The 23308-nt window shown below is 36.7% G+C and overlaps 5 protein-coding genes across 7 annotated transcripts; 2 read left to right on the forward strand and 3 right to left on the reverse strand.

Moving 5' to 3' along the window:
* Positions 1 to 25: 25 nt before the first annotated feature.
* Positions 26 to 2537, reverse strand: LOC18590689 (CAX-interacting protein 4). Of its 2 annotated transcripts, XM_007016354.3 has the most exons (3): positions 2433 to 2526; positions 1261 to 2307; positions 26 to 255 (listed from the first exon to the last, which is right to left on the reverse strand). In XM_007016354.3, exon 2 carries the CDS (start codon positions 2246 to 2248, stop codon positions 1277 to 1279), a length of 972 nt encoding a protein of 323 aa, XP_007016416.1. In that variant the 5' UTR covers positions 2249 to 2307; positions 2433 to 2526; the 3' UTR covers positions 26 to 255; positions 1261 to 1276. The 2 variants fall into 2 exon arrangements, with proteins under 2 accessions (XP_007016416.1, XP_088666066.1); XM_088809940.1 differs by having other exon boundaries at positions 26 to 270; positions 1261 to 2537.
* Positions 2538 to 5477: 2940 nt separating this feature from the next.
* Positions 5478 to 6539, reverse strand: LOC18590691 (CAX-interacting protein 4-like). Its single transcript, XM_088810080.1, is given in 2 exon segments — positions 5478 to 5740; positions 5742 to 6539. Coding segments are annotated over 2 exon segments (762 nt in total). The 5' UTR covers positions 6455 to 6539; the 3' UTR covers positions 5478 to 5691.
* Positions 6540 to 9613: 3074 nt separating this feature from the next.
* On the forward strand, positions 9614 to 10840 carry OEP16-1 (outer plastid envelope protein 16-1). 2 transcript variants are annotated; one of them, XM_007016359.3, is made up of 6 exons: positions 9614 to 9727; positions 9812 to 9863; positions 10140 to 10171; positions 10267 to 10300; positions 10432 to 10499; positions 10660 to 10840. In XM_007016359.3, the coding sequence occupies exons 1-6, from the start codon at positions 9614 to 9616 to the stop codon at positions 10798 to 10800; spliced, it is 441 nt and encodes a 146-aa protein (XP_007016421.3). In that variant the 3' UTR covers positions 10801 to 10840. The 2 variants fall into 2 exon arrangements, with proteins under 2 accessions (XP_007016421.3, XP_088666273.1); XM_088810147.1 differs by lacking the exon at positions 10140 to 10171 and having other exon boundaries at positions 9812 to 9901; positions 10273 to 10300.
* A 449-nt stretch (positions 10841 to 11289) lies between these two features.
* Positions 11290 to 15946, reverse strand: LOC18590695 (protein TRM32-like). Its single transcript, XM_018127001.2, has 5 exons — positions 15670 to 15946; positions 14837 to 15078; positions 14092 to 14177; positions 12260 to 13952; positions 11290 to 12109 (listed from the first exon to the last, which is right to left on the reverse strand). The coding sequence occupies exons 2-5, from the start codon at positions 14994 to 14996 to the stop codon at positions 11412 to 11414; spliced, it is 2637 nt and encodes an 878-aa protein (XP_017982490.2). The 5' UTR covers positions 14997 to 15078; positions 15670 to 15946; the 3' UTR covers positions 11290 to 11411.
* A 4827-nt stretch (positions 15947 to 20773) lies between these two features.
* On the forward strand, positions 20774 to 22541 carry SOS5 (Fasciclin-like arabinogalactan family protein). The gene has a single exon (XM_018127004.2). It carries the CDS (start codon positions 20921 to 20923, stop codon positions 22211 to 22213), a length of 1293 nt encoding a protein of 430 aa, XP_017982493.2. The 5' UTR covers positions 20774 to 20920; the 3' UTR covers positions 22214 to 22541.
* Positions 22542 to 23308: the final 767 nt, after the last annotated feature.

Here is a 23308-nt window from a genome sequence, read left to right on the forward strand (position 1 = left end):
CGTAGCAACAACAAGCAATCGCCCATAATTGAACAAGTCAGCTTTATTCACAGGGGAACTAAACACACGACACAAATAAACTCACAAATTGTTTTACATCCTTTTTGTCTTTTGTCTTTGTTTTTTTTTTTGGTTTCAAAGGATAACTACAACATTTTCGCAACCATACACAAAATAACAAATAACTTGAACAATCTTCTCCTCCAAAACATTAACAGCTTCCAGCACAAACTTCATATCCACTCCTCTGGATCCCTACAAAATTAACAACTGCAGAATATAAGAAACTGAGGAATCCCTTTCAAAAGTGACACACATCTCACTTTAAAGAAAAATTGAAATGCAACTCATTGCAGTAGTATGAATCAAGTACAAAAACAATGATGTGAACAAAGATTATTCAGGCATTTACCTTATCTGGCAAGAAAAGCACTTAATAGGATTTAACAGGAAAAACAAGAAAACTACATGCTGAACTATAAATTTTTCCACAAGAATTTCATGCCAGCACAGTTAGCAGTGTGACTTCCACAAGGTTATTTTGATGCAACAAAAGCTTCTGACCCTAGGAAAGAAGGCAATTAAGGAGAACTAGAGGAAATGTATTAGAGAAGAAGCCCTGCAAGGATCTAGAGATGTGGGAGGAGAGGTGGAAGAAAGAGTCATTGAGGTTACCAATGCCAAGACAAATATCAACTCAGAGGCTGTTGGAAGTAGAGATGAAAAACCAAAGAAAATCAATCCCTTAAACTTGTTCCAAGGCACTTTTAACACACGCATGCTGGCTCCTAGATCTCCAAAAGTAAAATTCCACATTCATTTTTTCATATCAGTTAATGCAGTAAAGCCTCCATCAAACAGTCTGTTTTCTTCATCTCTTTTATTTACTTACTTTCTTTACATATATATTTTTTTAAAATTCCAAGGAACAGAAGCACACCAAGATTGGTGTGCAACTGTGAAATCATTCATGCTAAAACCACTGAACAAATAATCTTCAATGAACCAATAGCACTAAAACTACCATAATCTAATTCTTCATAAACTGGAGCCAATATGAATTACTTTTACCACGTACACAATCACTTTCAAGAAAACAAAAAGGTGAAAAATAATTACTTAAATAATGCACCTTAAATAGATTAAGTATATTATCTTACACATAGTGCACGAGTAATAGCAGGAAAAACGCTCAGACAAAGTAGAATCAAACTAGGATCATAGTACAGTTTAAAAAAAGGGATTGAGAACATTCATTACCTTTGCTAACAAGCCTCTACTCATCATCTTCGTGGCGGCGTTTCCTGCTCCTCTCCTCAGACCGCTTTGCACCCCTTCCAACCCGAGAATCATCCGAACAACTAACATCAGAATCAGAAGGGGATTTGTGCCTCTGGCTCTTCCTCCGATGCCGTTTACCATAATCATCCGAAACATCCGATGATTCAGAATCATCAGAAGACCTATGACTTCTCCTTCTCCTCTTCTCCTTCCTACTCTTTCGCTTACTATGACGACGACGCTCATCATCCTCATCCGAAGATTCATCCCTCTTCCTCCTCTTCTCTTTCCTCCTCTTCCTCCTACTTTCATTCTCATCATCTGAATTGCTACTTCCTCTCTTCCTACCACTCCTTTTCTTTGACCTCCCTCTCGTCTTTCTCTCTCCATAATCTGAATCCGACCCATCATCGTCATCAGTCTTTTTCTTCTTCGACGACTTCTTCCCTTTACCACTAACCTTCTTCCCGTATCTTTGAGCAATAATCCTCTCAATCTCCGAATCCTCATCAGAATCTGAACTCTCACTCTCATCTTCCTCCTCCTCACTCTCCACCTCCTCCTTCCCATTCACTTTCCCGCCTTTCAACTTATCCAATCCATTCAAAACCGCAGCCTGAATCGCTTCGGGGTCTTTCTCCTCCTCCTTCAAACTCACAAAATTCTTACACTGAAAAGTAAGGTGCCCAACACGTCCACACCTTTTACAAGCTCCACGAGCCTCATCAGCATTCGACCCGGTGATTCGGGCAAGTGCTAAAAGCCCTTGAAAGCTAGCGTAGGCGTTTTCGCCTTCAGGTTCAGCACTGGCGGCCGTATGATTCGATGAATTTTTGGAATCCTCTTTATTGGGCGCATAAGGGTCGTAACCTATTGCACTTTGCCAAATCCCGTGCGTTTGTAGGGCGGCGCTACTATGCACCCGGTTGTTCGCGGGCATCCGAACCCTGCCTGCGGTGGCCGGCATCTTGTAGCAATTGAAGAATCGAAATTTGACGAGTTACGGTTTTTTCTTTGGGTGAAATGCTTCAAAAATCGGAGAGGAAAAGCAGAAAACGAGAAAAGTCAGGGTTTTATATTAAAATTGGAAAACTGGATATGAGTCTAGGGTTTCTTAGCAAAGTGGAAACAGAGGGGAATTGGGAATTCACCTGACTTTGGAATTGAATTGGAAAAGATAATCGAAGAGCCAAAACAAGGAACAGGGAGACAGAGATCGAGAAAAGATGAGATTTTTGATCGAGGGTTTGAAATTTTAATTATTTGAAGTTTATTTGTAAAGGTGTTAAATGGGCCACCACGACACTGTAAAAGATCAACTCATTTGTTAATGGGCCGTACCAGTCTAGTACCATTATTTTCCAGGCTGTCCTGGCAGCCCATTAAGATCAAGCCATGGGCCATGGCCTAACATAACATGTCTGTCTGCGTTCACTCTGCCAGTGCCATGGATATCAGACCTTCTGCTAATGAACAACTACTCTGCTTGCTTACGTATATAAATAGAGGCATTAGCAGATACAAACTGTTGCAACCCTCTATCTTTGATGCCATGTATGATAGATTGTACAAACTAATGCAAAGTCTATAACTTTTGATGCCATGGACGCATCACATACACTTATTAATGGCAGTTTAGTAACAAAAGCATCCAATAGTACTGTTGTATCTTTCACCAAACTGCATCAGACAATACCTTCTATGGCTTTGTTTCTATACCCTACATATGAAAAAGGTACGTTCATGCCCAAAATTTTTGTTAAGGTTATTTTGTACATCACAAAGAAGCAGCTTCCTGCTAATGAGCCAGAATGAAAAGCAAGAAGGTCCTATACCGAATCATTTAAATCTTTCACTATAGAATTTAGTATGAATATATAAATTCTGGTAATACGAATTTGATTTATCTGTTTATTTACGAAGATGGAATATACAAAAAGAGAGATGAAAGGATGAGACAAGTCCAAGATTTGCTTACATCTGGCATGTCTTCCTCTGTTGTACCTTCTATGTGGAACATCCTCTTGACATTATACTTACTAGAGTGATGCCTACAATTTGAGTTTGATAATAGAAAACTAAATTAAAGTTTATAGAATATAAAATATGAAAGCACCATATAAACTCTACTGAAAAAATAAGACCTATAGACCTGGTTAAGGCTGTCTAAGAACTGCCTACAATTTGAGTAATTGATTCCAAACCCTAGACAGAACCGCGACAAAGTGGGCTATGCCCATACTTAACCAGCCACACTGATCTATGCAAAAGTTTATGGATTATATGTTTACACTGAGAAAGAACCCTACAATTATCCTCTTCCTGGAACTCTTCCAAGCATATATATAATACAATCGGTGCGATTTGATTTAGTTTCTTGATTCTCGTAGGCAACGATGGTACCAGCCAAGATTGCTTGACGTACTGGCTTGCTTCGTCGTCTGGTTGCAACCTTCTAATTCACGTTCCTTTCTGTCTAACCGATCACGCTCCCTTCTCTCTAGCTCGTAATAAAGCCAAACGGTAAACAACACAGCTGCTCTGACAAACGCGAATCCCTGTAAAATCCATTCCCAAGCCGTTGTCCATGACATGGTTATGGTTTAAGAGAAAGATCTTGAGAGAAATACTGAGAGATTGAGTAAACAAAGGCTAGCCTCTCGATAGCCTTTTATATATATGGACATGGCCGCTACATCGTCATAAACCGAATTGAATTAGGATATATATAATATATTGGTCGGACTACTCTTTGGTAATTGGTTTTTAATAGGATTAGGAATGCTTCATATAATCATAAATCTAATCGAATTAGGAGTTTCGGTAAATTATTTATCATATTGAAGGTGGAAAACAAACTATACCGTGATAGTGTGATACATAATTTTAATTTATAAACAACTTGTCCAAAATCGAAAATGTTTAAAAATAAGATATTTAAAATCAACAAACTAAAACTTAAACCATATAAATTTTTTAATTTTACTAATTGAAAATTGATTTTTTCTTTGTGTGTATATTCGATTCAAAAACGACAAGTGATATTTTAATTAATAGTAATTAGTAAATTATTTAAATTTTTTTATATAATTCAAAAACGTTTTAATTGATTATTAATTATTTAAATTTTTTATAAATTTTTTAATTTTATTAACTCAAAAATGATTATTTTTTTGTGTATATTCGATTCAAAAACTACAAGTGATATTTTAATAAATAGTAATTAGAAAATTATTAAGAATTTATTTGATTCAAATTTAAAATATAAAAACTTGATTGAAGGTAATAGAAAAATAAAAAATTATTTTAATTTTTTTATACAATTCAAAAACGTTTTAAAATGTTACATCAATTTTATTTTATCAGGGTTTTCCTTAATTGTTGATACTAGCTCTTTGTAGCAGGATATACAATTAATCATCTAACATCTCATATCATTTTATATTTGGCATAATATACAAAAAAGCTCCAAAACTATTCAAGAAAATTCAAGAAAATTTAAATAAGCTCTTATATTTTTATTACGTTCAATTAAGCCATTATATTTTTATTTTAAGTCAAATAAATATTTATATTTGTTATTTTGAGTCAAATAAACCCTTATTACTAATAATTGATTTAATCAAAATGCCATTTATTATTTTATATCTCGTGATGCTAACGTGACATATTAAAATACTATACTTAATTATGATGTGACATGTTGACATATCGTAATTGATAATGACATATCATATTAATTTGGTATAATAACTTAATCATGTGACATTTTTCACCATGTTAGTACCATATGGATATAAAATGATAAGTGATATTTTTACTATTGAAAATTAATAGATTATTAGTTATAAGGGTTTATTTGACTCAAAATAAAAATACAGAGACTTGATTAAACATAATAAAAGAATAAAAATTTATTTAAATATTCTTAAATAGTTTAAGAGTTTATTTAAGCATTATGCCTTTATAATGTTTCAAGCAAATTGAAAGCTATTTAATGAATGGAAAAGAAAAAAAAAAAAGAAAACATGAGTTGAGTCGGAAGTTAAATGGAAATGAGAATTATTGCATCATGTGAATCAATCGAGTTTAAAATTATATGTGCATGAAGCAGATATATAATACCAACAAGGAAGGGTTTGCCAAGAGCATCAACATTGAATCAAGTGCTTCGTACTTTTGAAAATATTCACACGTATAGCATAATATATATTTGTTAAATCTACATTGCATGTAATAAGTTGTTGTCAGCAGTAGAAGAGGGAAGAGGCAATGAATCCTGTAGATAATTGTTTGGAAGCAAAGCCGCAGCCATGGAACATGCAGGGATGGGCTTTCTGTTACATCAGAAAAATCTATCTATCTGAAGTTACTTTGACAAAAAAAATGTAATCCTAAGAAAATCCAGAACTATGACTCTGACACATCCGATAATTCAGAATCATCAGAAGATCTTTGACTTGTGCTTCCTACTCTTTCGCTTCCTACGACGACGATGCTCATCATCCTCAACAGAAGATTCCTCCCTCTTCCTCCTCTTCCTGCTACTTTCATTCTCGTCATCTGAATAGCTACCTCTGGTCTTCCTACCAATCCTTTTCTTCGACCTTCTTCTCTTCTTTCTCTCTCCATAATCTGAATCCGACCCATCATCGCCATCGTTCTTCTTCCTTATACCGCTAAACTTCTTGCCGTATCTTTGAGCAATAATTCTCTCAATTTCCGAATCCACATCAGAATCCGAACTCTCACTCTCATCTTCCTCCTCCTCCTTCCCATTCACTTTCCTTCCTTTCAGCTTATCCAATCCATTCGAAACCGCAGCCTGTATCGCTTCGGGGTCTTTCTCCTCCTTCAAACTCACGAAATTCTTACACTGAAAAGTAAGGTGCCCAACACGCCCACACTTTTTACAAGCTCCACGAGTCGCATCAGCATCCGAACTGGTGATTCGGGCAAGTGTCAAAAGCCCTTGAAAGCTAGCGTAGGGGTTTTCACCCTCGGGTTCAGCACTGGCGGCCTTATGATTCGATGAACTTTTGGAATCATCCTTATTGGGCGCGTAAGGATCGTAACCGATTGCACTTTGCCAAATCCCGTGGGTTTGTAAGGCGGCGCTACTGTGCACCCGGTTGTTCGCAGGCATCCGAACCCTCCCTGCGGTGGCCGGCATCTTGTAGGAATTGATGGATCGAAATTTGACGCGTTTAGGGTGTTTTTATTTGAATTGGAATCCTGACTTCTGAATCGAATTGAAGAAGAAGATCGAAGAGCAATGATTTTTTGATGGTTGGAAGTTTATTTATAGAGGTGTTAAATGGGCCAGAGGGCTAGCACGACCCCTTAATCAACTCATTTGTTAATGAGCTGAACCAGCTTAGTATCATCATTTAACGGGCTGAGCTGAACTGCCCATGAATATTAAGGCATGGCCTAACCTAACATGACAGATGGCTCACAGCCCAGCCTGACTTGAGTCAAGCTCGGTTTTCTCAATTTTTTTATTTAATTTTTTTAACTTAACATTAATGATCAATACATGACATCAACAATTACAAATCGATTTATAAATTTTAGAGATATGGTCTCTTTATTTATAATCTATGTTTCCTGTTTTTGGCACCGATTCATGGGTGTAAAAAGGAAAAAGAAAAATACAATTTATGAAAATATTATATTTCAATAATCGAACTTTATCTATCCTCAATTATAAATATTCAAAACTATTATAATAGATTTTAATTAGGGTTAGATATCTGATTAAAAACCGTCCGTTGCCATTCATATAAGGATCTTCTAAATTATCTAAGTTAACGCACGGATACTTTTAATCATGATGGTCAATATTGTTTGCTTTAATTCTATGATTATAACTCATATATTCATTGAAAATAATATTATCAGACATTTTGTATATCCATGGTAGAATGTGAAAGTAATTAAGATATATACAATCTCCCATATAGAACAATGGATAGAAGTATAGAACCCTGTCTGCAATTAACAATATATCAATGCAAAAGCTAGCAACCCCATACAGGCAAATCATAAGGCTAACCAACTTAAAGCATCTGTTTTTATGATTCTTTCTTCCTTTTCCTGCTCCCATGTTAATAGTCATGAAATTTGATGCTAATCAAAACTGTTCAGCATAACAAACAAAAGCTAGTCAAGGAAAGTTCATGATTTTAGGCCTGCAGCCTCTCTTTCAAATCCTTCTTATTAGAAGAAGAAAAAAAAAAGTCTAGGATACAGCACATATTCAACAATGTGGTACCTCAGCAGAACACCTCATTCAGCCCCTAATGTCCGACCAAATGATCTTCCTAAGTTCACTTTGCTTAATTCTATTTTTCCAGTGTCTGACTCAGGCATTTTTGAAGAAATCTCCATAGTTGAAGTCCCAAATGACATGAATGGGGATGTTGAACAGAATTTATATTCATGCAACTCATGGGAATGGTTTGCTTACCAGCGCAGTCCAATGCAGTTCCATTCCGTGGCGGTTCCTCGAATTTCATCATATAGAATCCAAGTGATTGCGGTATTCCCTGACCATTTTTTGTGCGCAAAGTTGGCACCAGGTCCCCAGCCACATGCCAGTTTATGTTGTTATTCGATCATGGGCAATGTGTTACTGGATATGCCAAACATGCAAGTTGAGGATCGTAACTTGATTGCAACTGCTGGTGCCCTTATGGATGGATGGCCCTATCTTGCCGGCGGGCACAAGGGCGACCCTTCTTGTAAGTTCTAAACTTCATCATATTTTGTAGCGTGTTTAGATTAATTTATATCCTTTGCTCCTGAGAGTTGCTTGAAAACTGCATCCAGACCCAATTCTTCCTTTTTTATTTCTGCCAGGGAATAAAAATTTAATCACCTCCAGATGTTAACAGACAGGCTAATGGAATTACACTAGTCTAAACCAGATTTTTATACTTATTATGAAGCTTCAAAAGCTAACCTAGTTGTCATCTGGGTCTTTATCATTACCAGATGTTGAATCTTCAGCCTTTCTAAACTTGGCAGAGCGGTTGAATCTCAAGAGTTGGGAATGACAAACATTGCCAGCTATGCATAAACCTAGAGCATTTGCAACCGGCATCACACACAATAACAAGTTCTATGTCATTGGCGGGGGAGCAATTCTCAAGAACTCTGCTGAAATCCACGACCCCAGCTCGAATTCATGGCAGTTCCTCACATTATTCGTGCCTAAAGAGGCAGATGGTTTTGCAGTATCGTCATTAAAAACACGCCTACTGATGCTAACTTGGTCTGATCAGCTAGGAATCAAACTGTGGCTCTGGATTGAAATGGCTAATTTATACTTGATTGGTGGGTGGACACTCATCAGTTGCTTTCCAAACCAGCAAATTGAGAGAGGTAGGCTAAGGGAACATGGTGCTAGAATGGTGAGGGTTGGCCAGGGACTATTGATTATAGCAGGTGATCGCCATGGACCATGTCAAGTAGATGGCATGAGTGCTTGGCCAGTGCTGCCTCCACCAATGTTTATGCCCAGGGATGGCTGTGAAGTTGTGCTTAAGGGCTACATTTATGCCTTTTCTTTTCAATCTGGCATGAGAATAAATTGGAGAAAGATATCAGTTTATTCAATTTGACATTTTATTTTGTTCCATTAGTAGGTTTAATGAGCATTCTTGCAGAAGCCAGTAAGAAACTTCTCCAGGGTAATGTTTCATTAATGAATAAATGATCTATAAACATTATGAATAAAGAACAGAGAGGTTTAATTCCTCTGAAATGTGACTGAAAGGTTTCTTTTCATGTTCCATATTGCACATGCTCTTGAAAACAAATTCTTAATTTTTTTTTAATTTTCTGATCTAGAAATATTTAGATAATTAAAATTGTTAAAATTTTCAAAGAATAACATGGAGTGACATCATGGCATAACAAAAGTCATATCCATACATAATTAAATTACTACCATGGATTCAGAAACCTTCTTAATAGGTTAATATATATATATATATATATACACACACATATACATATGAATGTATGTATGTTATTTTAACTGTTTAGCACTATGGATAAAGAGTGGTAAGGTATGTGTATAAGAAGCATACCCAGCTAGGCAGCTCAGAATCTGTCAAATGGGAATAAAAGATTTCAGGCGGATGCTACGGCCTACGGTTTCGTAGTTTTTTGTTGATGGCATCTCGGAAATACGCACACACGAAACTATCTTTATTCATTTTCTAAGCAATTCGTCAAGCAAAGTAGTTAGAAGATAAATGCATTCAGTGTACAGAAAACAGTGAAAGCAGAGTTTCTTATTTGATTTAACGAAGAAGAGGGCATGCCATCAAGCATGTTTTCAGGTTCACTGTCAGCTCCAAGTGTTAATGTTACAATAGACACGGGAAATCCTTTTCTCAATCAAACTGTAGATGGTTTCTTGAAGATTGGAACTGTAATTTATGTTTCATTCCATTTTTTTTAAAACTCTTTTGGGGTATTTCCATCATTTAATACATTGCCATGGCTTCTTTTTCAGGTTGCAGCCACGAGGGCGGTTGCAGAGGATACATTCACAGCTATTAAAAGAGGTAATATTCACTATTCCAATTTTTGTTTTTTGATCCAAGTTCAGTTTGAGTAATTAAGTGTTAAGCTTGTTTTGGGATCAAGTTCCTGTGATTTGGCCGTGGAAAACCACTGTCTGTTCATTTGGATATTTTCCTAGTTGTACGTAAAGAACTTCTCATGTGTTTCCTAGCCACTTCCCAGACTAGAGTATTGCTAGTATCCTGAAATTTCAGCTTAAAAATCTATTATCCAATTATCAGATCATATCTAAAACATGGTTGCTGCCATATTTGCAGGGAAGCTATCACAAGAATGTTTGGAGCACGCAGTAAGTAGTTTGTTTGGCCATTACTAGTTGTAGCTCCTGGTGAAATTGACACAATCTTCTTCTCCTTCTTATGAGGAATGTTGTTATAATTGCAGCTCAAGAGGATGTGTAAAGAGGGTGCTTATTGGGGTAAGTATGTGGCATTTCATATAGAAACTTCAAATTTACAATTTTTCAGGTGGTTTGGGTAACTATTGTTGCATTAATTCTTGACTGCAAAATTAAAGAAAAACTGACATATTTCTTTTATGCACTAATAGGTTCCGTAGCTGGAGTGTATGTGGGAATGGAGGATGGAGTAGGGAGGATCCGTGGCTCGAGAGACTGGGTATGTTCACTAGACTTGGCACTAAATGTCTACTTCGTAAATAAGCAAGTTAGCAAAGGGGAAAAATTTTAATGCCATTGAAAAGATTCAAATTCCATTTTGAGCTCATGAAGTTCACTTCCTTTCGTTTTTTGGATATGCTGGCACATTGTGTTTACAGAAGAATGCCATGATTGGAGGTGCCCTCACAGGGGCTCTTGTCTCTGCGGTCGGCAATAATAACAAGGACAGGATCGTGACGGATGCCCTCACAAGAGGTGCCATTGCAGCTGCCTCAGTGTTCCTTAATAACCTCACCTAAACAGAGCAAACTGGATTTCTCTACCTTGTCTCATTTCTAGTATTACCATGTGGAGTGACCCTTTTTTATTTTCTTTTTACATTTCCTTAGTGAATTTGTCTGGTTGAAAGAAAAGAAGGATTGAACAGTTAACATAACAGATGCCAAGTATGTGTTTCTTTTCACAATTGTTTACTTTTTTCTGCTAAAAATCTCACTGTCTGCATGCCATTGGGCCACCAGTGAAAGAAATGATAACTTACTCTGAGGAACATACAGTTCCAATTAAAACTAGCTACATTACATTCATTACAAAGAATCTATTTTGACTACTTTAAATAGTAAAATGGTTTTTCCACACCCATGAAAGGATGGTAATTAAACTAGTAGTGAACTTTACAGAAAATATAAAACATTATTGATCATATAATTTTTTATTTAAAAAAACAAAACTTTATGTACAAAGCCAACCAATTCAAGTGCCACATATCCTACAATTGAAATTCTACATTTATGAAATCTTGTTTATTTATGAACATGGATTTCATCAACAAGCCACAGTTTATGAATGAAAAAGATTCATGTGTTGTTGAATTTTAGGAACAGAAAAAAGTTGTAGGAGCAATCAACCCTTATATTAGGAAGCAATCTATTTGGCCTAAACCACTGTCGCACAAAAAAAGAACTTCATCTAAAAGCTCATCAAAAACTAATTCTTCTAGCTCAAGTGCCACGAATTCTGCTTCGGCTTGAAGGTTCATCCAAGAAGCATCTTTGGCAAAATCTGGAGCTACAATATCATCCAATGACTGGTCAGTCTCTGGCTGGGAGGCCAGGTTCTTGCTAACTTTTGTCCACACCTCTTGAAGAACATTGTTTCCCTTGAGCATTGGACCAAGGCGACGGTTAAAGAAGTAGGGATTTGGGAAATATATATATGGTTTTTCAGTTATCTCAAGAAGTGCCTCATTAACTAGATCAAAAACAAGCTGATGATCACAGTTGCTACCAACTTCCTCAATGGAGCATTCCATTTCAGGGTGCAACAAAATCTCCAATTCCTTGAACAATGAAGGGTTCAATGGGTGGTCTGGTAAGCACCATGTCTGGAGGTACTCATTTTGTATGAAACCTGAGAGCGCAAGAACATCTCTCACATAAGTGTAGCAAGGATCAGCCTCCTTCTCTGATTCAAAGAATAGGAAGCGACTGCTGATCCCCACGGTTTCATGTTCAAGATATTCGTGACTTATTGTGCATCGGTCTTTTAAGATGGTAAAAGACTCTGCTTCATCTTCATGGAGGTTTATTGGATGATTCAATTCTAGACCTGATAAAAGTTTAGCCAAAACTGTTAGCAGTCACTCCTGGAACGTATATCAAGAACATAAGAGTTTTATCAAACCTAAAGCAACTTATATCAATACAAAGGAAAAAAAAAAAGTTTCCTAATTATGCTTTGTGAGGCAGAAACATTTACCTTCTGAGATTGGATGCTCTGCCCAACTGGTTATGTCATCTGAATCTAAAGTTGGTTGTGTAATCTCTATACTTGGATTGACTGCACAAACATTCTCCTGCTCTACGTGAGGACTTCTTTTCTCCATTTCCAGCTCAACCATATCTTCATCGAAGTCAAATGGTTTAGCAATTTCTTCACGATTTCTATCCCCTAAGAAACCAGTTGAACTGTGGTTATTTCCTTCTATCAATTTTTCCTGTGATTGAGCCTCTAGAACAGCTTCTACTAGTTCAAATTTATCTATATCTTGAGGAAAACTAATTGATTTTGGTTCATTATGCCCAGCACTTTCCTTGTTTGCATCATAATTTACAACAGTCCTGATTGGCATCTCTGAAGAAAGAGCTTCACGAGACACCCCATGTAGAAGGGAGCAAAAGGAGTCAAGATCAGATAGAGAGGAAATCCTTCTGAAAAATTTCGGAGCAAAGACTCTCGATTGAACTTTATCTTCGTTTGTCAATTTTAAGCTCTTAGAGTGAAGTAAATTGGCCTCTTTGCTTACACTATGCTCAAACAATTGAGTATATCTATCTAGTGACTCATTTATAGACTTTGTTCTTCTTATCCTGTTGAGTCTGCCATTTCTGGGATCACGACCAGAAGCATTGGTTTGATAAGAACTATTGAAATCGTCTATGCCATGTTGCTCCACAGTTGTCTTTTCCAAGCTTTCAGACATCTCTCTCTCATATGTTGATAATGCATCTCTTGAAGAAACCTGAAGGGTGAGTCCATCCACCATTGTGTGGTTAATACTCTTTCTCCTTTCCCTGAGGGCCTGCTTTATTCTCTGCTTAATATCCTTGAGATGATTCATAACTAAATGATTCCACCTTGGGGAATCAGATCCTGGGGATGAAGAGCTTGCTTCTTCTGTTAAGATGTTTCTAAAACTATCATCAGTTCTCAAAACCCTTGACTTAGATAATTGAGTATTAGTGCATGATTTTTCTCCTTTTCTGAAGGACCAAACTTCTTTCTGCTTGTGCTCAAGTGTTCTAGACCTAAGATATCTAGTGCGTGCTGAGCCAGATATAGGAAATGACCCTGATTTTGTTAATCTTACTGTCTTGGAAGTTGGCTTTCCAGGAAACTGCTGTGAAATACCAACCTCCGTATCTTGCAGAATGTCTAGGAATAAATTTTTGGATACCTTAAATATCTCCAGAACATCCAAGCCCTCGTTAACCTGATTATCTGAGATGTTAAGCTTCTTAGCCATTGGTTTCTGATTTATTAAGGTTCTGGTTCCCCCTTTTTTATCGAACTTCTTCTGGAAGAGAGTATGCTTTTCAATCTCCTTGTGTTCCAACTGACTGTCTGCATTCACTCTGTCACGGATATCAGACTTTTTGCTCTTTGTAACTTGTTTCCTAAGAAACTCCGACATATAGGAAGTCAAGCTGGTCTCAGAGTTGTTAGCTCTCTTGCGGACGAGAATGACTGGATTCAAATAACCAAGACCAAAACCTGAAGGTTGCAGATGATGGGTTGAATTAGTTTGCTGTAGCTGTGATCTTGCAAGAAAGCCCAAAATCCAGTGCTTATGGTTCTCTTCCTTAGACTTCTCTTTAGCAGTTAACCCCTTTGTGTAGGCTTTGCCAGAACTTTTGTTGGTTGAGCCTGTTTTTCTTGTACGCTGTTGAACCTGTTAAATTAGGTAAGTCAATTGATATTCTATTGCATGCCAAACAATTCCATTGCATGAACAAGAACTTGATTTTTGGCTGGAAATCATCATCATATTTAATATATACAAAAACACTAAGAATTTTATGTCAACTTACTTGGATGTGACCCGCCTCACCATCTAAAAATCTTTGGGTTCCACCAGCTTCACGTTCCATGGACATAGTTTTTGGATTTGCACAGCCTGCAATTAAGAAATAAATCCTGCTAAGCATAAAGAAATCCCAATGACCTTCTTAGAGGAGAAAGTCCAACATCATAAGATCTGGTTGGATCAAGTACGCAAAGGGAGAATCAAATTTACCGAGGAAAATAAATATCTCTACTAAAGGCTTAAGATAAGATCTAAACGAGTTTCATCTGCTTCCTTACTCATGGATAAAATTTTGCTGCCCGAAGTGTCAGGAAATACAAACTTTTGCAGCCTCCTAGCTTTGATGCCATGTATAATACATTGGACAAACTAACGGTAAGTCTATAACGTTTAACAGGGGATTCATCCAACAACACTGTTATATCTTTCACCTAACTGCATCAGAACAATACATTCTATAACCTTTTTTTTTTTCTGTACTCTACCTATGGAAAAGGGTCACGCCCCCAATTTTCTTTTTTAAGGTTAGTTTACACATCACAAAGAAGTAGCTTCCTGCCAATGAGCCAGTATGAAAGCAAGAAGGGTCCTATAATAATTATATAAAAATCTTGAACTGTAGAATTTAGTATGAATTATATAAAACTGGTACTAAGAATTTGATTTATCTGTCTACTTACTAAGATGAAATACAAAAATATTGGTGTAGTATTAAAAAATAGAGATATGAAAGGATGAGATAAGCTTACATCTGGCGTTTCTTCCTCTGATGCACTTTCTGTGCGCGAACATCTTCTTGACATTATTCCAGTGATGGTAGTCAAGAACATTAAAGATACCCTGCATGCATCCTGGATGGTAACTTTCGAATTCAACATCATCAGAATATTCATGAAATTCCCTTCCCATGTTGAACACAACAAGAAATGATTCCTTAAAGCCTGAAATCCGATGCTTGATTTCAACTAATAGGCTCACTCTCTTGTAAAACCTGATGTAACAGAGAAAAACAGAGTTTTACTTAAAAAAGGTAACCTGGTTTTATCCTACATCTGGATTGTCAGTCCAGAAGAGATGACAATCAACCAGCAGATAGGACTTATTCATGTTTGAGAAGTTTGTGAAATTTTCTAATTTTGACATAGTTTTTTTTTTGTCCTAGGAACATCATCACTTACATTTTTGTGAACTACAAGGAACCATGTTGATACCTTCTGATCATGTCAAAGTGAAGAAGAAACAGTAAAAAAAAAAAGAAAAGGAAAAGCAATAATTCAATTGGAATATGTTGCCAAGTTCAACAAGAAAGGGTCAATTTCAATAAAGAAGTTCAAGGTGAGGTTCATAACAGGAAAGGAGTAACGCTTGCAGATTTGGCAGCTAAGGAATCAGTTTTTCCATAAACTTTATTAAGCTATGAAAAACAGCTGCCTTCCATAAATTTTCAAACATAAACAAAATTTGATTATGCAATCACAACAGCAATAACATAACCGAGAAGGAAAAAAGGCAAAGAGAGAAAGTAACTGAGAAAAACGCATTAAAAACCTTAACTTGGTAACCAAAAACTTAAAAAGCTTACCTGAAAGGTGCAGGAGAGAGCTAAAAGCTCTGAAGCAAGCAAGGAAGTGAAAGAGACAACAGAAAACCAAATAAACATTCAAAAATCTATAGAAAAGATCGACTCCATAGTTTTCTATGATATCAACGCAGAGGACACGCTTTCTTTGATCTCCACAAGAATTAGAAGGAGACGGTGAAGGTCGTTAGTCCCTTGCTCTAATTCTAAGAAGGTCCAAAAACGAGTAAATAATATAGACGCCAAAGTTGGTTATATGGAAGGCTCACTTTACCCGCCAGGACTGGTCCACTGTTTTGGTTTTGTGGCAAAGACGACTATCTAGTCCAAATCCAAAGCTAATGGCGAAAAGGGTCACGTCAATGAAGTAAGCGATGGGCTAACATTAGCTGACCAAACCATAATAATGCCTACTTAAATGAAGACTGTAGATAATAAAATGTTAAACTCGTGCTTTCTGCCGATTACCAACTCTTTTCCCCTATCCCAAAAAGATTATTACCATATCACCAACTACTAGAAGAAAACAGAAAAAATGTTGGAGGGGGAGCTTGGAGTTTGGAGGTTAGGCTGTTGTAGGAGAAGAAGGTCATGTCAGGATGCTGGTTTCAAAGCAGTAGTTGTAGCTTACAAGTTCTTTGTGTCCTTTTCCTTTACTTAGAGAAGAGTGAACCCAGCGAAATTTAATGGCTGCCATGCGTGCACATATATATATATATATATATATATTGTGTCTCCTTATAGATGAGAAAACCCTTTCCAAAGCACCAACAACATTAAAAGTATATAAACTGATTGTGCCTTTAGGCAAAGAATCAAATTTAGGACATGTATCGTTTCTTTTTCCATAAAGCCTTTTTTTTTTTTAATTTTACCTCAAATGTTTTCTTAATTTTTGGTACAAAAAATGCATCATAAATTGAGCAGAGAGAATTGCACTTTTATTTGTTAAATGGTGTTTAGATATATAGAATTGATTCCTATAGTCTAATATATAGCCACTAGCTAGTCTCACAAATCCATAAATATTAACATTATTAGGCTTAAAATATGATCAGAGGCAAGGGTCCAACTGATAAATATAATTAAGAAACAAGTATTAGATCTCCACCAATTCATTTCCCTTTTTCTTTATCATTTCATACCTGTTGGCCTGCAAAGAAATTAGTCAAAAGAAATTTGTCCTAACGCTTGCAATAATTTCCCTAGGCAGCCAACATTTATAGCTCTTAGCTACAAACCGGTATGGGTAGAATTACACAAGCTAGTTGAGAATTAGGACCAAAAATACAAAATAATAATAATAATAATAATAGTTAAAAAAGCTGGTTTTTCATCTACTTTTTATGGCCAGTATTTATGCTGCTTTGAAGATATCTAACAAGATCACATCAACTACTTATATTACACCTGTAGTCTAGCTTTGCTAGCTTAAACGAAAATTAGATCAAATTTTTACGAAAAGTCAAAGAAAGAAAACCTTTAAACATTAAAAGCCATTGCTACTCAACTGCTTTTTGTTTTTCTTTTTTCAATGAAGATAAATGGAATTATAATTAAAATATGTAACCATGCAACTATAATTATTTGCTTATGTCCACTACGGGGACGAATGGAACCTCAAAAGTTGACCTAGAAAATGACTCTCGAACTGGAAATTCTGGGAATGTCGATGGGGACAATTTCATTGACTAAGGATCATGCTTTGTTGAAACGTTGACATCCTCTCATTGGTCTTGAGTGTTCAGGTCATTTCAGAAGCGTGGGCTCAATCAATTTGGTTTCAATTCAGGAGGTCCAGCCGATTGATCGAACAACGTTACGGAAGCTTTAAGATTACAAGGAAATTTGCAGACACGGCCGAATTTTTCCGAGAGTCAAAAGCCTGGGACTTGACTGATCTGTGTGTTTAGACAACTGTAGAAATGTGTTCTGTGGTTGGTAAACTGAAAAAGTTTGGGCATGCCAAAAACAACTTCAACAACATCATCCTATGAAACCGTTGTAAACTGTTGTGCAGTATTGTTTAATATAATAATCTTAAATATAAAGTACTTATTATAATAATTAAGCTCTACACCTTGCTTTTGTTCGACTTCTCTTTTTTTAATTTTATCAAGTCTTCATAATTGGGCAGCCATTGGCCTACATGAGGCGCCTTAATTGACTAAACAAACAATCACTGACTCACACAGCAAAAATGGGCCAATCTTAAATGGTCTGTAGGCCCAGAGCAGCAACACAAAGCCCAGAGTACCACAGCAGCCCCTGCCTCAGCCTGATCAGTGATCACCTCACCTCACCCCAATCCCTGGCAACTTCACCGCACACTTACTTTTCACCTGGTCGTAATGGAGATGTTTGGCGTTATGCGTAAGCAGTGCCAGAGTTATTAGTTGTTTTTTGCCTGTTAGATTCAAACCCCAAAATGCGAGCTGTTCCTGTTACCAAAAGAAAAAAAAAAGAAGGGTTTCTTCTTTAAGTTCCCCGTGAGGAGAATATTATATGCATAAAGCAACAGAACTTCACTCTACTTGGCACAGCATTTCCTTTCCTTTCTGATCCCAATCAGAAGAAAAAGAATTGGATATTCCTTTTCTTTACGTGGGCATTTGATAACCAGATGCATACATATAAATAAATTCAGCTGATGCTGATCTTTTAAGTATCAAATGTACTTGAAATTTACATATAATTCGGGGTGGGTTTCTAATTTTATGTCGTTAAAGAAAGAAAATGGAGTACTAAAGAGACATGAATAGGAGACAATTATCAGTTACAAAGTACAAACACTCTCATCACTTTTGTCTTAGTTCCCCCATTTTCACTTTGGTTCTTTTTAAGTTCTTGAAAACACTCGATCAGTTTTCTTTCAGCTCCAACTTCTACGTATGTACTTCTTCCTCCAAACTCCAAAATATTTCTCTTTTTCTGTTTCTTTTTGTTTGGGTGCGTTCCTTCTTGTTCCTGCTTCACTTCCACTTCTCCGAAAAGCCACCTTTCAATCTCAAAAGCAGACGGCTAGCTCTCCTTGCATGGACGGTGATTGCTGTCATAGCCACCGTCCAGCATTTAGACACGATGTTTCTAAATCAGGGCCCCCATTCTAACACATTGCCCTTCCTAATAGGGAATCCTATCATGCTATCACCATAATTAAACAAATATAAATTGAAAGTGAAGGATGCAAATATGCAATGGTCTCTTGAGCTCGTGATCAGGAACTTAACCTTCTTTCAATAAGCTCTTTGTTTTGTGTGGGACAAAAGTTTCAGGTGTTTTTCCGGCCTTTACCAGTAACTTTCAGGACTGATATTTTCTGCTATAAATTTATTGCTCGCATTTATGACTCTATTCAATCTTAGTCTGAAACATCTCTGCGAAGAAATCAGTTTCATTTCAGTCCCAACCCCCATATTTTCTAGTCAATCGGTCTCGATATACACATATCAAGTTTTACCATAAATATATAGGAAAGGCCAACGAAAAGGTTGCAATAAATATATATATATATATATATGTATATAATAAGAGGGAAAAGCTAGATAAATAATATTCAATGGTCCATAGCCTCAGTCTTTATATGTCAACCTTGTTAATTTAAGCATTTAGAATGGAAATTTATTTGGATTAAAAGGAAAAAAAAAAAAAAGGAGAACAAAAGTGATTTGAGACGTAACATTTCGTACCATAGCATTATATATAAATTCCCCAAATTGAGTTTTGAAGAAGAGTGATTTTTCATTAAATTTTCAATCACATATGTCAACAAATTAAATTACTTTTATTTAAACATGAATTGAAGTTAGAAATGATGTAGTTGTAAAAAGCATCATAACTTTTTTTCTGTCTATATTTCTTTTTTAAATGTGTTAAAATGAATTCATTTTTCATAATTTTTTTATTTTTATATATTAAAAAACATTAAACATCTATATTTTGAAATATTTATTTTACAATAAGTTATCACTCCTTCATACATTATTTAAACAAAAAAAAAAGCTTTAATTAAAAGATACATATGATTTTTACTTACATTGGTATAATGGCTAAGAACTATGTCGTAGACTAAGCAATGCTAGCCTAGGGGGCAAGATTCTCAAATAGCCATAGACTAAAAAGCCAATGGTGGGACTCGAATCTTTGCTTAATTATATGATTTAACTCCTCCTTTAGCTTTTGTTCTTCTCATTTTATCCATTTAGTATACCCCTACTTTTTTTTTTTTTTGTCTCGGATTAAATAAGCATTGCACTTGGGAGATTCATATATATAAAATATATTTATGTAATAATTAAGTTCGGTGTGCACTACATATCTTATTATTATTTTTAAGGTTTTGGGAATATATTTATATTCCTTTTGTGGGATATGATGGAGTATATATCTTCAAATAGCAAACTCATAAATGGCTCGTGCACTTTGAGACCCCCTTTTATGTACAAGGCCATAAACCACTAATCCAAAAGCCAGAGCATGCATTCAGATATAACATAGTTTTTTTATAGTATAGGTTTTTTTTTTCTTAATTTTAATATTACCATATCAATATAATTAACTTATATTTTATCCATTTTTTAAAAATTTGAATGAAGTTTAAATTTTCTAGTTAAGTCGACAATTGTGCATGTCAAATTCGAGTAATTAATTTATTTATCAAAGTTAGAGCTGAACTCAACATTTCGCCGAATTATACCAAATTTGATTTAATTTATTTACGTGTCATTAGCATTTGTATGGCGTAATAATTAAGTTAATTGGATTGATTGAAAATTCAAAGTGGAAACAAAATAAATTTGGAAATCAAGGGGATAATTTCTAATTAAAGTAGTACTTGAAGGACACGTGACGTTAATCTAAACAAAGGAGTCTCACTCAAGTTATTACCAAGATCAACCTTCGATTAGGACATTGAACTTCAAGGCTTGTTTTAATTTGCATTTATTTATGTTGCAATTAATTTAACAAAAACCTGTCTTGAACAACAGTAACAGGACGTGCATCCACTCACTTCAGAGCTGCGAGTGAGGGAAAAAGCGAACAAGAAAAGCTTAATTGATTGTATAGAAATCCAAATCACTATCATCATAATCATTATGATCATCCATCATCCCCAGATCATCAAAATCATACTCTCTCTCTCTCACTCACTCACTCACTCTGCACTCTCCCCTTCGAAAAATCAAAGCCTCCACCCCATTTCTTTTTCTTTCACTCTCAAACTCTGCGAAGGACAGAGAAAGAGAGAAAAGACATGGCAATTTCATTCCCAATTTCCAATACTACCCCTCTCACATTCTTTTATTTACTCCTCCTATCCTCTTCCTCCTCCACCATTACCACCACTGCTCTCAACATAACCACCATCCTCTCCTCCTTCCAAAACCTAACCTCCTTTTCCTCCCTCCTCTCCTCCACTTCCGTTGCGTCCGACCTCACGGGCCGCGACTCCATTACTTTACTGGCCGTCCCAAACTCTTGGCTCTCGCTTTCACCATCCTCCGACCTCACGCGCCGTCTCCCACCGTCCTCACTCGGCGACATTCTCCGCTACCACATCCTCCTACAATACTTCTCATGGACCGACCTCCTCCAGATCCCACCCTCCGGCGTCCTCGTAACTACCCTCCTCCAAACAACAGGCCGGGCCCATTCCAACTTCGGCGCCGTAAACATCACCCGTAACCCTTTAACCAACACAATCACAATCCAATCACCCGCCCCGTACTCCCCCTCAAACGCTACCGTCTTATCTTTAGTCAAAACCCTCCCATACAACATCACAATCCTAGCCGTTAATTCCCTCCTTGTTCCTTACGACTTCAATCTGATGGCTTCCGAGACCCGCCCTCCTCTCGGCCTCAACATTACCAAAGCCCTAATCGACGGCCACAATTTTAATGTCGCCGCCTCAATGTTATCCGCTTCCGGCGTCGTTGCAGAATTCGAAGCCGACGAAGGCGGTGCGGGGATCACTCTCTTTGTCCCCACAGACGATGCTTTCGCCGATCTACCGGGAAACTTGAAATTGCAGTCGCTTCCAGCTGACAAAAAAGCGGTGGTTTTAAAATTCCACGTGCTTCATTCTTATTACCCTTTGGGTTCACTGGAGTCGATCGTGAACCCAGTTCAGCCCACATTAGCTACGGAAGATAACGGGGCCGGTAGTTTCACTCTCAACATTTCGAGAGTCAACGGATCCGTTGCGATCGATACAGGGATCCTTCAAGCATCGGTTACCCAAACGGTTTTCGACCAAAATCCAGTTGCCATTTTCGGGGTTTCGAAGGTTTTGTTGCCTAGAGAGATTTTTGGGAAAGATCCGGCGGGGGTAACTTCGAAGCCAGGGAATGCAGTGGTGGGGACAACGGTTCAGCCTCCGGAAATATCTCCGCCACCGGAGAATTCACTCGGGTTAAGTGGTCCTGCTTCACATCTGTCGTCCCCGCCGGGATTTCGTGCTGAGATAAAATCGGACGGTGAGAATTATCGAGTACAGAGTTGCATTGTTGCTCTGTGTTGTATAGGATTGTATCTAGTTCTATGAGCTTGAAGCTTAATTGCTTTTTTACTCTAAATTACTAATTTTTTTGGGTTTTTTTTAATTATTTTTTGTTTTTTTTTACACGGTGAATTGAATTATTGGCTACAAAAGCAGCCATTTTTTTTCCTTTCTGGAATTTTAGAGAGAGAGATATTAAAATTTTTAATCTGTCTATGTCCTAATAATTTATATATTAAAAATGCATCATTTTTTTCTTCCCCTTTCTTGTTGTAAAATGTAAAATGTAAAGCTTTTGATTTTGGTCATTTAGTATCCCTGCGTTGTACCTAATGAATAATTAATGGAAATTTCCAGAAAATTTGTGCCTTGATCCCCTTTATCTATATATATTTTATGCATAACAAAATCTGGGTCTCTGAAATTCGATCGGATTAAGAGAAGGCAAGGATGGAAGATTTGGAGTTGAATCTTCTAAATTCAAGACCTTTTTTTTTTAGCTTCTTCTGTTATTCTTATAAAGCTGTAAAGAACCAAACTTTTCCCTTAAAATCCTGACATCTCAGAGCTTTCCAGCACCACCAGTTTCCCCCCTTTGAAAAACCAAAAAAAATAAAGGTTATTTTGTTTTCTTTTGGCTAAAAGGATAGAGGTACAGGAAGAAGCTGGGGTGGGGGGCATTTTAGTAAAAAGATAAATGCATGCATTTTTCCGGAAAACTGCAGAGAGAGAGAGAGAGAGAGAGAAGAATCTAACGTATTTGAATTGTAATGGCGTCTTGCTAGATTTTTTTTATATTAAGTCATTGCATGGCTGTAAGGGCAACAGTGAAGAAAGCAAAGATAGTGGATGACAGAAGGCAGGGTGGGGGATTCTGGTCTGGTCTGGTCCCATGATTTCCTACGGTTGCGATAAGAGATTGAGCTTTAAGAGGAAGTCTGTTTAGCCGTCGGATGGTTGATTAAATCAGTGTGCAAAAACAAAACAAAAGCACACAGCGTACGGGGAGATGAAGGGTGAGGTGTGCTTCAAATGAGTACTTATTGGTTCCAAGTAAAATGAAGGACAAGGGGCACTTGTCCGATGGTTTCTGCCATTTTAGAGACTTTGTTGAGATTCATAGGGACGATATTGATGGGT

The sequence above is a fragment of the Theobroma cacao genome, chromosome 9 (assembly GCF_053813885.1).
Source record: "Theobroma cacao isolate CCN51 chromosome 9, ASM5381388v1, whole genome shotgun sequence".
In the NCBI taxonomy this organism is placed as follows: Eukaryota; Viridiplantae; Streptophyta; class Magnoliopsida; order Malvales; family Malvaceae; genus Theobroma; species Theobroma cacao.

Coding starts and splice junctions, on each gene's coding strand:
- LOC18590689 (XM_088809940.1), bottom strand. CDS start 2,248: ATGCCGGCCACCGCAGGCAGGGTTCGGATGCCCGCGAACAACCGGGTG.
- OEP16-1 (XM_088810147.1), top strand. CDS start 9,614: ATGCCATCAAGCATGTTTTCAGGTTCACTGTCAGCTCCAAGTGTTAAT. Junction 9,902..10,272: donor ATTTTTGTTTTTTGATCCAA/GTTCAGTTTGAG, acceptor TTGCAGCTCAAG/AGGATGTGTAAAGAGGGTGC. Junction 10,301..10,431: donor TAAAGAGGGTGCTTATTGGG/GTAAGTATGTGG, acceptor ATGCACTAATAG/GTTCCGTAGCTGGAGTGTAT.
- LOC18590695 (XM_018127001.2), bottom strand. CDS start 14,996: ATGGGAAGGGAATTTCATGAATATTCTGATGATGTTGAATTCGAAAGT. Junction 13,953..14,091: donor GTGAGGCGGGTCACATCCAA/GTAAGTTGACAT, acceptor CTAATTTAACAG/GTTCAACAGCGTACAAGAAA. Junction 12,110..12,259: donor AGAGCATCCAATCTCAGAAG/GTAAATGTTTCT, acceptor AACTTTTATCAG/GTCTAGAATTGAATCATCCA.
- SOS5 (XM_018127004.2), top strand. CDS start 20,921: ATGGCAATTTCATTCCCAATTTCCAATACTACCCCTCTCACATTCTTT.